The sequence below is a fragment of the Musa acuminata genome, chromosome BXJ1-3, assembly GCF_036884655.1.
Source record: "Musa acuminata AAA Group cultivar baxijiao chromosome BXJ1-3, Cavendish_Baxijiao_AAA, whole genome shotgun sequence".
Classification (NCBI taxonomy): domain Eukaryota; kingdom Viridiplantae; phylum Streptophyta; class Magnoliopsida; order Zingiberales; family Musaceae; genus Musa; species Musa acuminata.
Genome location: NC_088329.1, coordinates 1715495 through 1731348, shown reverse-complemented (window position 1 = coordinate 1731348; position 15854 = coordinate 1715495). Strand labels below are relative to the sequence as shown.

Genomic DNA, 15854 nt, shown 5'->3' with positions numbered 1-15854 from the left:
CTTTCCATGACGATACATGCTGCAGTTTCTTCACTCTTTGCGATGTAAAGATCGGGATGTTATTCTTGGCTTACTTGAGATTTTTTTTAGATCTCAAAACCTATTTAGTGATATGTTAATTGCTTGTCTTGAACCCGATGAAGTCATTCTATTCGGCGGTCTGTTCTTGACGTGATAAACCTGGTGTCAGCACGGTTTCGATGCCCCGAGTTCGACAAAGCGGTCGCCTCTTCTTTTCTGTGGCTTTGACATTTTCTTTTGTTTGCGAATCGTATTCACTCTGTCACTCTTCATCTCCGTGTCCTCGTGATCGAGCTACAACATCAGTGTATCAGATCTGGTTAAATATCTTATTTGACAAATTCTGAACATATTAATTAGTTTAATTGGTAAATATATTGATAATTGATTGTAAAATTTTAGAATCAAATCTTGTTTTTGTCACTTTTTTTTCACGGGAAAAAAAATCTTCCGTAGCTTGAGAGCTTTCATGTCAATTATCTCTTGGAGGTTAGTTTATTTCAGACATGGATGGCGCCATAAGAGAAAAAAGGAACACTAACAAGGTTTGCTAAGATTGTAAACTATAATCTGCAAATCATGCATATGATTATCTTGAGATAAATTTACTTATTAGTCGACGCCCTAGGAAATCATGTGCCCATTTCAGTGGACTGGCCAATTTGAACATGAGTTGGTTTGATATGTACACCATTTGATTTCATCAATCACTATGCGACCTAGATCTAGTATCCATGGTACTCTTAATCCAAGGTCATCCATTGAATCTCTCATTGTCACCTATACAATTAAAATGCTATTAAAATAGTGCTATTATACAACCAAGAGAATGTATTATGCCATTTAATCTTCTTTTAAGTGGTATTAATGAATAGTAATCATTAGTAGGGGATTTCGTCATCAAAGCTTTTGAGATTTTGATTGAGAATTTAGTGGTGAACACTTGCCTTTGTAAAATTCAGTAATTAGGAGTCCTAAAGCATTAGAAAATATTTGAATTACATCTTTGGTTCAGGGTAAGTAGGATAGAAAAATTAAAGGCAGTAATTGAGGAAGGCTGGCTGCCTGTCTCATATCTTAATAAATGGTGATCTCTAATGGGCATTAGAAAATATTTGAATTACATCTTTGGTTCAGGGTAAGTAGGATAAAAAAACTAAAGGCAGTAATTGAGGAGGGCTGTCTGTCTCATATCTTAATAAATAGTGATCTCTAATAGGCAAACAAGCAATGGTAATGAATTATCACTAATGGTGGGTATCTGTCTAACTATATTGGTCGGGAGAACCAGGGAAGCTGCAAAATGTAGTCCACATCAATTGGCATGAGGACAATAAAACACCATGAGTACGAACTAATTGAGACACTACCTCTGTAAACGAAGAACATAATTCTCTTGATGAGTCCTTTTTAAGTCTCGAAGAAAGTAATGGGTCCAAACTAAATACAGGAGAGAGACAATAAGAAGCTTTATGATGACAAGAATATTTGATTTACCCTCTTACAACAGCGCAGAAACTATCAACGGAACAACCAAGTGAATCAGAAACTGGGATGATGCAGGGAGCAGATATAATCCTAATTATGAGCTGTTAGCCGCAATGCATAACCGGATGATGCTTCCTGGTCATGAGCTTGTCATTAACCTTGTATGTAATTCTTGACCTCTGGCTCTTGTGTGCAGGACTGCTCTGGATCAAATGCAAAGAGAATGTTACAGGCAATGGAGACTATGACAAAAGCTCCCTTGTCAACTTGGACAGCTTAGATCAAAAATGACAACAGCTTGGTGGAGATCCATGTATAGAAGACAGACAACACTGCACCAACTGGTATGGTCACTGCCCAAGAAGTAACAATCTCGCGCACTGTCTCTGCTCTGACGCTGTTGAGTCCCCTGGCAAAGCCGACGCCCATCACGGCACCAACGAGTGTGTGGGTTGCTGAGATGGGCAGGCCAAGCTTCGATGCCACAAGGACCACCGAGGCTGCTGCGAATTCTGCTGCAAAGCCCCTTGTCGGAGTGAGCTCAGTGATCTTCTTGCCGATGGTTGCTATGACTCGGTATCCCCATATCATGAGCCCTGCGACGATCCCGAACCCACCCCAGGCAAGAACATCAGTGGGGATGACGATCTCAGCGCTGCTTGCTCCGCCCTGAAGTATGGATAGAGCTGCGGCCAGTGGCCCGATGGCATTGGAAACATCATTGCCTCCATGCGCAAACGACATGAAGCAAGCTGACAGGACCTGCATGTAGCCGAAGACGCCATAGACGATCTCTAGCTGCGCTCCAGTGGGGCCTGCGACGTTAGTCAGGAAACCGATGTGTTCGAGGTGCGGCTTCTCGCTTGTTGGTGTTTTCTCTGCTTCTGATGTTAGCAGATGGCCCAGCTGCTTGTGGATGACTCTGCTGACGATAATTGCACCTGCAGTGCCACAGGCCAAGGCCTGAACTAATGCAACAGGAAAGCTCTTGCTGAGGGGGAAAGCAGCGAAGGAGATTCCAGTAACTCCCAGGAACACAGCAATAGGTGCAGCAGCAGCAGCTGCCTGCCCGGGATTTGGAGCACTGTATACAAACTACAAGAGAAACAGGTCAGCCATTAACAGATGTTTAAATTACGCAAGCAATTATGTTACTGCCGGTGTGGATGAAGACACAGACTCTGCGTATGCACTTGTAGACAATGAATGAGGCTGCTGCGCCCATGACAGGGGAGATGATCCACGAGGAAGTCACCCTGGCCAATGAACTCCAGAAGACAGCACCAATTCCCCCATATATAAGCCCAAACCCAACCATGGCTCCTACTATGCAGTGCGTAGTGGAGACAGGCCATCCATAAAATGATGCCACCTGAACGAACATTAGATGATCATTGTTGAAACATGTAGCATAGACTGCAGATATAACTACATTAGGGGTTTGGCATCACCTGTGTCTATCTGAAGAAAAAAGATGGTCGATGAGCCCTGCCTTTATAATTCAGTACCATTAGAAGTACTTGTGAATTAACTAGTCTACTTAGGGTTTGGAACAACTGTCAAACATATTGTTATAAGCCAGTCGATGTAAGGCATATAACAATGTGGGTAATTTTGGGTTATTTTTCATTCTTGATGAAGATGCAAATCATAAATGAGAGAGATTATGATATTGTAATTTGATGTAGGTGAAAGTGGTGACCAAATAGCCACCTAGGGCTTCCAGTCATGAAACATACATCCTTCTGAACCTAAATATAAAGCATACATCTGGTGACCAAATAGCCACCTAGTGCTTCCAGGCATTGGCTACCTTATAGTGGAACAACACTAGTAAACCAAACCCTCGATGTATCAATTGTTTCACAGGAAGCTGCTATGTATGAAGCTCAAATTGCACATCTAGTTGAAGTCCACATGTTCTACAAAAATACTTCTGAATGTAGTGCATCTAGTGTTTAGTGATGCCTTGCATTAATTGTCATTTGGTCTCCAGACACCACTAAATTTACGCAATATATTCTCACTAATTATATAGATCCAAGAGAAGAGCAGTTGGTAATACAAAAGCTTGGTCTCTGTTTCTGGTGGAATCTATGTTCTAAATTCACATTCATCGCATGCTTATTAGAGAAGTGGATCATCGTTTTTGCAATTTGCGATAAAACTGCATTTTGATATTTCATAGTGCAGATGTCTTCGACACATACAATTAGTTCAACAGAAGATTCAAAAGGTTTACTTTAACCTCAAGCTGGGAAATCATTATTGTGAGCGATGGCAGCAAGTGCAACGCAATCTAGTACTCGATGATGGTAAAGAGGATGGGGAAGGGGAGTAGACCTGCAACCAAGTACCAGCTGCGGCGAGAGAAGAAAGCAGCCCTGCGAAGAGCAAGGTGTCCTTCCCCTGGAAGACGGAGGCTACGAGGATCCCCTTCTGCATCGTGCTGGTGACGTGCGTCCCCATGAGCAAGGCCCCCGAGAACTCGAGCACGGCCGCGGTCATGACGGCCTGCCGCAGGGTTAGCGCCCCCGAGCCGACCGACGTCCCCATGGCGTTGGCCACGTCGTTGGCCCCGATGTTCCACGCCATGTAGAAGCCCGAGAGCAGGGTGAGGTACGACAGGGCCTTCGTCTTCAGGTCGGCCGCCTGCCCCAGCGACCTCATCGCCAGGGGCAAGGTGAGCGCGGCGAAGGCGATGAGGATGCAGACGGCGGAGGCGGTTCTGGACGAGATGTGGAAAGCCTTGGCCAATTCGGGCAGCTCCTCCCCTTCCTCCGTGCTGGCCTCCACGACGGGCTTCGGCCCGTCGTCGGCGCCGGAGAAGGAGGAGGAGAGGGTGGCCATAGGAAGGTGGCGCCTGTCGAGGGCGGGTCTGAGAGGATAAGACTTGAAGCAAGGGAAGGTCTTCGTGGAGGAGTTGTCATGGAGTGGGGGACGAGGGTGGGATGGCAGTCGCCGAAGCGGCCTTCGAAGAATGAAAGCGGAAGCCACAGCTGCTGTTGCTCTACCACTTCCTCCTACTCCACTGTGTCTCGCGAAGGAGAAGTATGGGGAAGAGAGAACCATGACGACGCAGTAGGAGAGCGAGAGCGGAGAGGGAAGAGGTTGGTCTGAGGAGGAGGTTAGGAGGAGGGGGCAGTGGTGGTGGCCATGGGAGGACGGAGGTAGTGGTGGACATGGCGATTGGTAGGGGGCAAAGGGGGTCTTTTTGGGTTTTGTGGTCTCGCGGGTGGTCGAACGGTGGCGGCTTCCTCACTGCCAACGAGTGGTGGGAATGAGACGACACCTCTCCCTCCTGATCTACAACTTCCACAAACATTATATATATATATATATATATATATATATATATATATATATAGAGGATGCTCCTTACTATTGTATACATCAATCATAAAAATAATTATTTTAATATTTAGATAAGATTGTATACATTAACCCTTCATAGATCTTTATGTATATTGGTGAGAGTTCTAATGTGAATCTCAAAGCACAATGCCAAATTACGAAGAAAATGCATGAGAAACGAGTTGTGCAATCATACCTGTTGCAGGTCACAAGCAAATGAGTAAGGAATATGCAACTCTTCCTGGTTTCAGGCCCCACCTATTCTTTGTTGTTCTTGTTTGGTTCCCCAAACTTTAAGAGATGAGATTCCCCTTATCCTGAACACGCACGCAAATAAGTACAAGCTTGAACAAGGACGAGAACACATTGGTGGCCGCCGAACATGCTTGTGAAAGCTTTGTCGACTCGATCCAAAAGTTGCTTTCAAGTCTGCATCCATTGCAGCAACAACAGTGAGATCGTTTGATGATCGAGATGGTGGCATTAGAGGCCATCAACAGGTTTGCAGCTTGTAGAGTAGATCTTAGCCTCTATAATATTGTGCTGTACAACCATGTCCAGTAATAAACAAATTTCTCTGTCACTAGGTTTTCTTTTTTAAAGCAAATACATACGTTACTTGATTAAATTGGTAAAACTATTCGCTATGATCATCCAAACTTTTCTTTCAGATTTTTATGACATTGCATAAACATCTCATTTTTTTTTCGTAATCTGACATTTTTTTAAAACCTTCTAAAACTCTTTTTTTTTTTTTTTGTACCTTTTGATGGAAGTGCAGTTTTCATCTTAATTTTATACATCTTATACTTTTTTTGCTACTACATCTTGATAATTGCAAGTTACTCAAAACAATAAGAGGATTCATAAATTATATTACAGTTTACTTTTTAAAGCTGAAATAAAAAAATACTTTTTATTTTTTTTTCATGTTTTTCTCGATCATTGTAATTGTAATTGTAATTGTAAATGTAATTGTAATTGTAATTGTTGTAGTCGATCTTTCTTTCTATTTTTTTAGAATTAAATTAATTATTTCCTTAACAATCTTTGCTTTAATACCATATTCGAGAAAATAAATCAACAAGTAACGTAAGAAAGATTAAAAACTAAATTTTCTTTTTTATCACTCTTCATATTTTAGAGTGCAATATACTTTGCCTTTTTAATATACTAATAGTTATAATTTCACTAGAACTTGTAATAAAACTTTTAGTAATTTATTATTTCACTTACACTTTTAATGAATTTTAAATATTTTATTAGGGTTTATATGATTTCTTAATAATTTTTTGGTATAAAAAACAAATAAAAATAATTTAATATTTTAATTTCCAAATATGAGAGAGCTTGCGAATCCCATCGTTGTCCACCGCTTGCTCCGGAAAACCCTATCCGCCCTCTCCCTCTTCTCGATCCTCTGCTTCGAGGTGCCCATCGACGACCACTGGTTACCGCCCGTGAAGCCATCGTCTGGCATCTACTCCTTCGCTCGGGGGATGGGAATGCCCTCCGAACCACAATCCCGACAAGCTCCTCTCTGTTGCGAGATTACTGCCACCACCTCCGCAAGGACAAGGGGATCGAGAGCCTCAATGTGGCCTGAGCCGAAGCTCTAGGGAGACGCTCAAGGCAGTGCAGTGGTGGAGCAGCTCATCATCACAGTGGCGCGGCTGGGGAGCACCATCCTTCCGCTGATCGTAGCCCTCCAGGTCGGAAATTGGAATGTAGAGGCCACCGCTGGAGTAGATAGGGGAAGGTTTCCGACCGTGAGAATTCCCTATGCGTGGAGCACTCAAAGCAATTACAGAGTTCGCCGTAGTGTCATCGTTGATGCAGTTGTACTGACGGGGGGGAGAAGGCACAGCTGCCTGCATTACACATCCCCAGGAGAGATGCAGCAATGCTGAAGAGAGAAGATTATCCACTGGCACAGCATCCCTGCCTACCAACTTGAGCTTTATCCGGTTGGACTGCATGGGCACAGACAGTCATATGAATTGTGAGCTCTATCATGACCGGTTAGCATTTCTTCCTCTCCCTAAATACGAATCCACTATACCTGAGGCCAATTCAGAATGATTTCCATGGATTCATTGAGCTGAAAACAGTGTATCATCGAGGGATGGATTGCGGGTCTTGTTACATCCTGGTTTAATCACATTGGATGTGTCGAAAAATATGAATTGGATTATAAGAGTTCGATGGATGTACAAAAATTAACTTTGACTTAAGCATTCGGAGTCAGTAGTTTAAACTCAATGAAATTAATAGATCAATGTTGAAAATTTTGAATTGGATTATAAGAGTTTGATGGATGGTACAACAATTAACTTTGGCTTAAGCATTTGGAGTCAGTAGTTTAAACTCAATGAAATTAATAGATCAGTTATTCTATTAAGGATCCTGTCAAGTCGGATCATGAACTGGGTGTCTGGACATATAAACAGAGGTTTGAAATGTTCATGTTAGCCAAAGTCCGATGCAACAGTTCGCCTTGATTGTTATTCTCTTCGATGCTATTTCCTTCACTTGATATGACAAATTTCACAAATCGATGGTGCTACAAGTTTGGTCTTCTTTGACGCTTCTTCCCTTCTATCACTGAAGGTATGTATCTGATACTTTGACATGCACTGGTGCAATGCTATGGAACATACAAGAAATACATTACTATGTTTTTTTTACTGCAAATCACATTATGATTAGCAGGTAAACACATGAAAGCAAACAGATACTTCAAACAAAATTGAGAAGCTAGCTTAAGAATTTTTAACTAATATTTAGATTTGACTACAATACTAATTAATTATTTATCTGGTCTCATCTCAAACTTTTGTCAAGCAGGCTAGTGCATCAAGAAAAATCAATCAGTTAAAAGTTATGATCATGATGGATATTTACCATGTGACTTATTTTTCAAACATACTTGTAATGCTTAGTAGCCTGTCATAAAGCTTGCCTACCTCATAAGCTACTGTTTATTTGCTTTTTGTGTGATGGTTAAATTGTGCTGTGGTTTCATGGATACAAATGAGACTTTATTTTAGTTTGAGCATGTTCTTCTACAATCATATTTAGATGATCTGCTCATGTAGATTACAAGAAATGAACTTTATGTAGCCTTCCACATATCAATCTATCATGATTACGAAACAGGGAAAAAAGATATTTCTGGTTGTTTCTGTTGAATCTCTCTAGATAAGTCATTGGCATAGTATATGACTTTATCCTAGCTCATATAATGTTATAACTCTAAAAGATGCAGTGTGTTTTATATAAATTCACTGATCAGGAAAATTAGAGACTTGAACATATGTTTTTATCCTAAACAAATTTAATAGGAAGAAAATATGATTTTGTTAATGTCTTGAGCTAATTCTGTAAGAATCTTGGTCGCATGCATGGTAAGCAGATGGTGACAATTAATGTAGAGGTTCCTTCACACTTGTTGTAGGCCAGAGGCAACCTCTTGTCTGATGCTCAGTGTAGTTTCCCTCATGACCCACTAAAATTCTGCACATAGATTGGATCCTTGTCCATCAAAAAATTCACTTGCAATGCTATTATGCTGAAAGGTTTGGTGCAAAGTCTCATCTGTATATTATTAAATAGGTTAAAGTCATCTAGCATTATCAAGTCAACAGTTTGATGATCCTTTTGAACTAATTTTAGATAAGCTCTTTGATCATGGTATGATAGATAGGAATTTCAATCAGCTCAAAAGTTCTAGGTTCTGGACCACCCACAACATGTGAATATATACTTACCGTGGCCCTCGAAAAGATTGGGTATTATGCCATTATTTGCTAGGCACAAGAGTTCACTAGATGCAATATGTTTTCTGGGGTTGCTGCAATTGTATTTTTTTACGACCTAGATGTTGGCCTTTCTCCCAGGAATACCATGTACATATAGCAACTTATTTCTGGCTGCTTGTTAATTTTCAGAAGACAAAATAATAACAAAGAGAAAAATGTGATTAAAGAAAAAAGTTTACTCCATGCCATATGTTTGATGGAATTGATAGATTAGGAAAAATCACATATCAACATTATCTCCAAGAGAACAATTTGTCAAGAATATATGCCTCCTCTTCTTTGCTAGTTATCTGCATGAGTCTGCTTCTTTAAAGATTAAATATCACATTTTCCACATGAATCCCTTGACCTGCAACACAATTCCATTCTAGAAAAAGACATCAGGGGGCTCCTTTTCCAAAGTTGTAAGAGCAAATTTTCATTCATTGGGCTAATACCATGTGTGGTCTTAATTTCCAATGTGAAGTGAATCTGATTCTGCTCTCCTTGCTTCCTCTGAAACTTCATTAGGTAAGACTTAGGAAGCTAATCCCTGCAAAACCTTTAGCTCTAGGTAGAATATGGGACTTGAAAAGATCAACCTGAAAGCCTTTCTAAAAGTTTAGGCTTGACCCAACTGGAAGAATGACCTTGTTTGGTTACTTTTGTTTTATTTATCTTGGTGGGTTTTGTGCCTGCAATCAGATACTTGTATGCCACCTTTACTTAATTTTTTCTGTAATGTCCTTTTACTTGAGAGTAATGCTATTTAGTATGACTTGCCAAACACTGCTTGTGAAATCAATCTATGAAAATAAAATTCATGGTTGTTCTTAAGCTAAATTAATCATCCACACTTGCTATATTATCATTTTGCTTGCATGAAGAGCTACATGCTGAGGGAATAGACATATGTCAGAATTGACTACTGATGGTATTGAGGAACCAAACTTGTTTTATGCATCCTCCTGTGTCATCATGATGAGAACCTTCTCACTGGCCACATGAGATTTGACCAGTAGATAATTCCAATATTAGTTGGCAGCATTTTCTTGTTAGGAAAAAGGAATTAATTATCACAGGGAAGAAAGTTGACAACATGGCTGCCACCTTCATGGTGATGTTATAGTGTGATCTGCTTCACCCACCACTGCATGGTGAGTCGTACGTACATAAAACCTAAATTACTTGTGCCAATCTTAAGAGTTAAAAGGCATGGTAGATTGAACCAACCAAAATTACAATTGAACCCTGTGCTTCAGCTGGTTTTTTCTTGCCAACCGGACTGAGAAAGGACTTCTACCCCTTCGTAGTCGCTGTTCCTTCCCTTGCGTGGGCCCCAAGTAACTGTTGCAGTCATCAGTCTGGTAGAACCGACGGGTATGAGTTGGCCGGGAAGGGTACTCAGCATCTTACACGGTGCGGTTGCTTCGTGTGGTGCTCTCTAGTGGGTCCCATGCGGCTTTTCCGGTATTTTAGCGTGTACGGAACGGGTATGAAGAGAAGAAGCGTGTGGGAGCTGAGAGGGGTAGCGGTGAAACGAACACGGTGGCGGTTGATGAATCAATGGCGGCAAAAGCAGAGTCCAGAGAGGCGCCTCCTCAGCCACACGGCAGCGCCGGTGGGACCGCCACACTTCTCTGTTGTCTCTTCTCCTCCTTTCCTCCCTTCCCCACCTTTTTCTTCCATCCGTCCGCGTCGCCATCATCCCCAACCTCCTCTCCCTCTTTTCTCCTCCTCCTCCTCCCTTCATCGTCCGTCGAAACGTGAGAGGTGGTAGGGGAGAGAGAGTTCGAAAGGGAGAGGCAAGGAGGAGAAGAGGGTGAGATGGATATGGTGTTGTGTGATGAGCTGGTTCAGGAGATCCTGCGGCGGCTGCCTCCCTCCTCCGCCCCGTCCGTCTCCCTCGTCTCCAAGCGTTGGCTCTGCCTCCTCCGCTCCTCCACCACCTCCCTCTCCCCCCGCATCCCCCCACATCAAACGACCCCGATTATTTCTCCGAGCAATAATTCGCCATCACTCCCCTCCATCCTCTCCCACTACCCCTTCCTCACCGACCTCACCGTCGTGGACGAGGACAACCCCGCCGACGACCTCCTCCTCGCCATCGCCGCCGCCGCCTGCTCCTCCCGTCTCGCCCACCTGCGCTTCCTCCCGGCCTCCCCTCTATCCCCTACCGCCCTACTCTCCTCCTCCACCGCCTTCGCTGGCCTCACTACTCTCCAAATCGCCTCCCTCCTCCCCCTCTCCTTTCGCTGGCTCTCCTTCCTCCCCTCCCTCAAGTCCTTCTCCCTCGTCCGCTCCCGCTCCAAGCGCCCCCCCTCCCTTCGACAAGAAGCGCAACAGCTGCCGCCGGCTGCTGACGACGATGGGGACCGGTCGGCCCTCATGCTGCTGCCGCTGGAGAGCCTGTCTTTGTCTGGCATCTGCGCCTCCGACCGCGGCCTCTCCTGGCTGTGGCGCCGCTGCGCCGGCCTCCGGTGGCTGCAGCTGCGCGCCTGCGAGGGAACCGGCGACGGCCCCTCCTCCCCCGTCTTCCCCCTCTGCCTCCCGGGTCTCCTCGTGCTCGAGCTCCGCACCTGCCGCGCTATCGCCGACCGCGTCCTCCTCCACGCCGCCGACCACTGCCGCGCCCTCACCTCCCTTCTGCTCTACGACGGCGGCAGCCGCGACGCCCTTCACCACTTCATCCACCGCCGCGGCGCCGCGCTCCGCACCCTCGACCTCCGCCTCCCGCTCGACCTCCACAACGACCACCTCTTCGCCATCGCGGCCGACGACCGCGGCGACAGTGGCAAGCCTGGGGGCCACCGGCTCGCGGCGCTCCGCCTGCACAGCTGTTGCCTGGTCACAGGGGACGGACTCCGGTCGCTCGCCCGGTCTCCCGCTGGCGCGGCGATCGAGGAGCTCGCCCTGGTGAACTGCGATGTGGTGGAGAAGGAGTCCGGGCTGCTGACCTGCCTCAGCCAGAGCATGCAGCGGCTGCGGAGGGTGGACTTGTCCCACAACGAGGGTTTGGCCGACAAGGAAGTGGGATCGATGCTGGCTTCTTGCAGGAATCTGGTGGAGATGAGGGTGAGGGGGTGCAGAGCACTGACGGGTGCTGCATTGAGTTCCTTGCTGAAGCACTGTGGCAAGCAGGTGGAAGTCGTCGACATCACTTGGTGCCCAGGAATCGTCAGTGATGCTGTTGAGATGCTGGTCATGAATGCCTCCTGCCGATTGAGGCAATTGATGGTCGAGGAAAACAAAGTCAATGAAGCTGCTGCAGTTTGGCTGTCTCAGAAAGGGATCAAGATTGGTTGATCAGAAGAAAGTTCTTCACATGCCAGCAACAAAGAAGGGTACTCACTTTTATCTATAAGCTCTACAAGAAATTAATTGATCTTTCTTTCTTGAAGTAACTCAGATGATTTGTAGTCAGTCACCTTAACAAAATGTGATGCATCTATAGTGCCACATTCCATGAACCCACCATATTTGCATCTGCATCTTAAGTTCCAGTGACTAATTCAGGGAATGCAGATGGATCCTCCCCAACCAATTGAGGAGAGCAAAGTCAGGGATAGATGCTGTTTCAGAAAGGGATTAAGATTGGTTTGATCAGAGAAAGGAGGAGGTACATATTTATCCAAGCCATAAAAGCAACTTAATTTTATCTTTCTTGCAAATAAATAAAAGTTACTACATATGTCTCTTAGTTGTTCATACTGTAAAATAAAAATTCTTATAAAAAATGTGATGCACTTCTGCTAGCAGACAACCTTCCTTATCTAAAGAGTAGTGCCATTATACTCATGCTTGTTGCATCTGTACCTTGTTTTAGTGATTGTATATGCTAGCTAGCTAGTATGTATGACTTACAAGAGAGCAATCAATTATGATGAAACATCATGATTTTTTTTTTCTGTCTCTCTCCTTTGTGAAAAAGGATTGAGAAAATACCATGTCTTTTATGTATTTTCTTGATGATAACATTCTGATTTCTTCACTTTCCAACCAACCCAGCCGGCAGGCATTATACAAATGTTCCGACGACAAATGGGTATATTGCTTTAATACTCCCCAATGTGACCAAATAGTCAAAAACACTTTGGTTCTCATCCTATCAAGACTGTTGATGAAGGCAATTAATTTCATGGTTTAGTTGATGAATGGGCCGAAAGTAAGTGGTCATGTTCTTCCTTTCTTTCTCATCACCTTCTCCCAGTTTATGATGCGCATGTATCATCGATAAAGAGAAGATGGAATGTAGTATGGATTCTAGTATTATTACGTCTTATTTGATATGATGATAAAAAAAGTTAAATGGATGGATGTATGACATACATGATTGGTTCATGTCACAGAGGATGATGCTACGTTAGGTACCCTTTTTGATGGGATGTTTCCTCACAAAGATGAAGGACTCGTTAGGTAACAACAGCATTACCCGGGATCTCTCGATGTTCTCCACCAGCATCATCAGTCTTGCATTTAGATCATTCATTCATGGCTTTGATCTCGTCGAGGGAAGGGTTTAAGCAGCCCCATTCCATTCTTCTCAACTTGACATATGCCGAATAATCTTTTCGGCATATGTCACCAACAAATACATCAATTTGCTGTCACTTTGCAATACGAGTGACGCTCCTTGATATATGCCAAATAATCTTTTGTACCTTTGAGACTAAGATGTTATCTACTACTTACCAACCCCAGCAATACAAGTTTCAGAAGGATGGCATAAGGTTCATCATCAACTAAGAAAAGAGCAAACATGTCATCGATGTCATGATAGCCGGCCAAGCAAAAAGGATGATGATTGGATGCCAAGAATTTGTGCTAATGCTCATCTAGTCAATTGAGGTAGGGTCACAAGCCTTAACCTTGTGAGCAACATGCAAGAAAGAGGATGATGATGGAAGGTTATAAGAACTCATCAACAAGTATAGAAAATAGCACACTACCTTCGTGGTGAACGGTAGAGCACGAAATATAGCTCATCTCCGATGCACCACTACTGAATCTTAGCATGTACCAAAACTCAATTTTAGAGAACGAATCCTATAATAAGTGGCTAAGCTAATCGAGAATGACATCATCAATCGGAGTTATTCTCCTTGTGGATCACTAACGTTGATGGTTCTAAAGAAGGATGACGAATGACACATGCATTGACTATCGTACCTTAAACAAAATCATGGTGAAAAATTGATATCCCCAACCTATTGGACCAGCTCCAACCTACTATCATCTTCACTAAATTGGATCTCTAATAGGATTATCATCAAGTCTGAGGTTTAGAAGAAGATGCATGGAAGATAGCCTTCAAAACACGTAAGTGTTGTACAGGTGGCTAAGCATACCATTTGGACTTTTGAGCAATTGCTTACGAACTTGCGATTGTTTGTTTGCCTTTTAAAGTCCTTATTTTTTCCTGAGTGTTTGCTGAATTGTTTGTAAAGATTCCTCCTTGTGACACGTCGAAACTTGTCCATCGCTCGCTTTCGAACTAATCGATTTGTTCTTTTATAGGTCCTATAGGACCTGAATGAGGTTGCAACTAGGCTAATCCTTTGCGGATGAATAACGTAAAGGAACCTCGTGACTCAAGCAATCCCAACTAAGTCTATGACATTGGCGCAAGGGTACATCATGACTTAGGTAATCCTAACTACGTATATGACATCGACATAAAAATGTCTCATAACTTAGATAATTTCAACTAAGTCAGTAATAATTATCATAATAGTGTCTTATGACTTAAGCAGTTCTAGTTAAGTTCGTGACACATAAGTGAAGGAAAAATTCAAATTGGCCCAGACAAAGTCAAAATGATCCAAGAGTGGACGAGGCTAAGGATGGGCATGCCAATATATCTATAAGTTCATTCAGGACTTGTTTATCTTTATCGCACCATTGCACTCCCTCCCTCAACTAGATAGGTAATGCTACAAGTGGATGATAAAACATGATAATATGTTCCTCTTGCTAAAGAGGAAGATCAACAAAATTTGATATGACAACTCATTCAAAGTTCTTAAGCAGATTGGAAACACGCTTGCCAACTCAAGTCGACTCTATACATGGAGATAGTATTCGGTTATGATTGTGAAAAAATTGAAGACATTCGAGCTACCGATACAATAGATGATAAGTTGAATGAGAAATAGATGACCTGGTGATGAGTAAGAAAACACTCTAGATGAAAATATCATTATCGAAACTCAACTCAATTCGAATTGGACTTTGATTGAAAGTCCAACAATAACACAGTTTTCCCCTTCACATCCATAAAAGAAGGGTGTGACATCCTAAACACAACAACATAGATTGAACTGACAACAACTAAAGAAAGGACAACCAGCCCTTAAACAAAAAAAAAAAAAAAAAAAAAGGAGGAAAGAAAGAGGAAGATACGAACAAGTGAATAAGAAGTTAAGAGCTTGCGCTCGAGAAGTTCACCATGTTGCTCACGAAGTCCTTTCATAACTTCCTATTTAGATTCATCTTTTCAATTAAAAAAATCTAGATCATTCTCTTTATGTTCTTTCTTTTTTAAGCACATCTATCGAACCTCTCACAAAAACATTAAATCCAACTAGAGGATTGATCTATTTCACTAAATCTTTCTCCAAATCAATTAAGAATTTGGAATGTTTTATATACCAAGATGTAAAAGAGGACGAAGACCATGAAAGATCCAATAAAATACCTCGTAGTTGTCACTGGGTTTCTTTTCTTTTATTGCATAGGTGTTTCGGGGATGGATGGCTAGATACACTGGTAGACTTAGCAGTATCTGCAGCAGCATCATCTCTGTACACAAATAAATATGCAGGAAAATGAGCACGAAAGTAATTGCTGGGAGGCACACAGCTCTCAAAAACTGATGCTAAAGAAGTTGAGCGTACCTGATGGCAGAGATAGATCCACGAAAATTTTCGGCTACTTTGGACCCACTGCATCAACGAGACTACAAAAAGCCAATGCTCACGACATAAATGTTAGTTCTCAGTCCAAGAATAGTCAGGACTTGTATGCTCCAAAATTTCCCTGAACAAACATTAGAACATGAAAGAAATAGTTCATGTTAAGATTAAGAGAAATGGTTAAGTCACAACTTAAGATGCAACATGCGATCTTGGCACAGGAGAAAAAGCCAACTCCACACACCACCCACCCCTCCACTCCAGAACAGATGCATGC

At 42.8% G+C, this 15854-nt stretch overlaps 2 protein-coding genes and 1 long non-coding RNA gene across 7 annotated transcripts; 2 read left to right on the top strand and 1 right to left on the bottom strand.

The window, feature by feature from the left end:
* Positions 1 to 1396: 1396 nt before the first annotated feature.
* Positions 1397 to 4581, bottom strand: LOC103977103 (inorganic phosphate transporter 2-1, chloroplastic). The gene is made up of 3 exons (XM_009392522.3): positions 3853 to 4581; positions 2690 to 2881; positions 1397 to 2604 (listed from the first exon to the last, which is right to left on the bottom strand). The coding sequence occupies exons 1-3, from the start codon at positions 4579 to 4581 to the stop codon at positions 1786 to 1788; spliced, it is 1740 nt and encodes a 579-aa protein (XP_009390797.2). The 3' UTR covers positions 1397 to 1785.
* LOC103977102 (uncharacterized) lies at positions 2218 to 4998 on the top strand. The gene is made up of 2 exons (XR_010488114.1): positions 2218 to 2358; positions 2457 to 4998. It is a non-coding gene; the product is annotated as an uncharacterized LOC103977102 (long non-coding RNA).
* Positions 4999 to 6229: 1231 nt separating this feature from the next.
* On the top strand, positions 6230 to 12976 carry LOC103977104 (F-box/LRR-repeat protein 4). Of its 5 annotated transcripts, none has more exons than XR_010488110.1 (3): positions 6230 to 12007; positions 12189 to 12282; positions 12672 to 12976. XR_010488110.1 is itself a non-coding variant. In XM_009392524.3 (2 exons), exon 1 carries the CDS (start codon positions 10491 to 10493, stop codon positions 11967 to 11969), a length of 1479 nt encoding a protein of 492 aa, XP_009390799.2. In that variant the 5' UTR covers positions 6230 to 10490; the 3' UTR covers positions 11970 to 12007; positions 12189 to 12571. The 5 variants fall into 5 exon arrangements, 2 of the variants coding, with proteins under 2 accessions (XP_009390799.2, XP_009390798.2); XR_010488109.1 differs by having other exon boundaries at positions 12180 to 12282; XR_010488107.1 differs by having other exon boundaries at positions 6230 to 12282.
* Positions 12977 to 15854: the final 2878 nt, after the last annotated feature.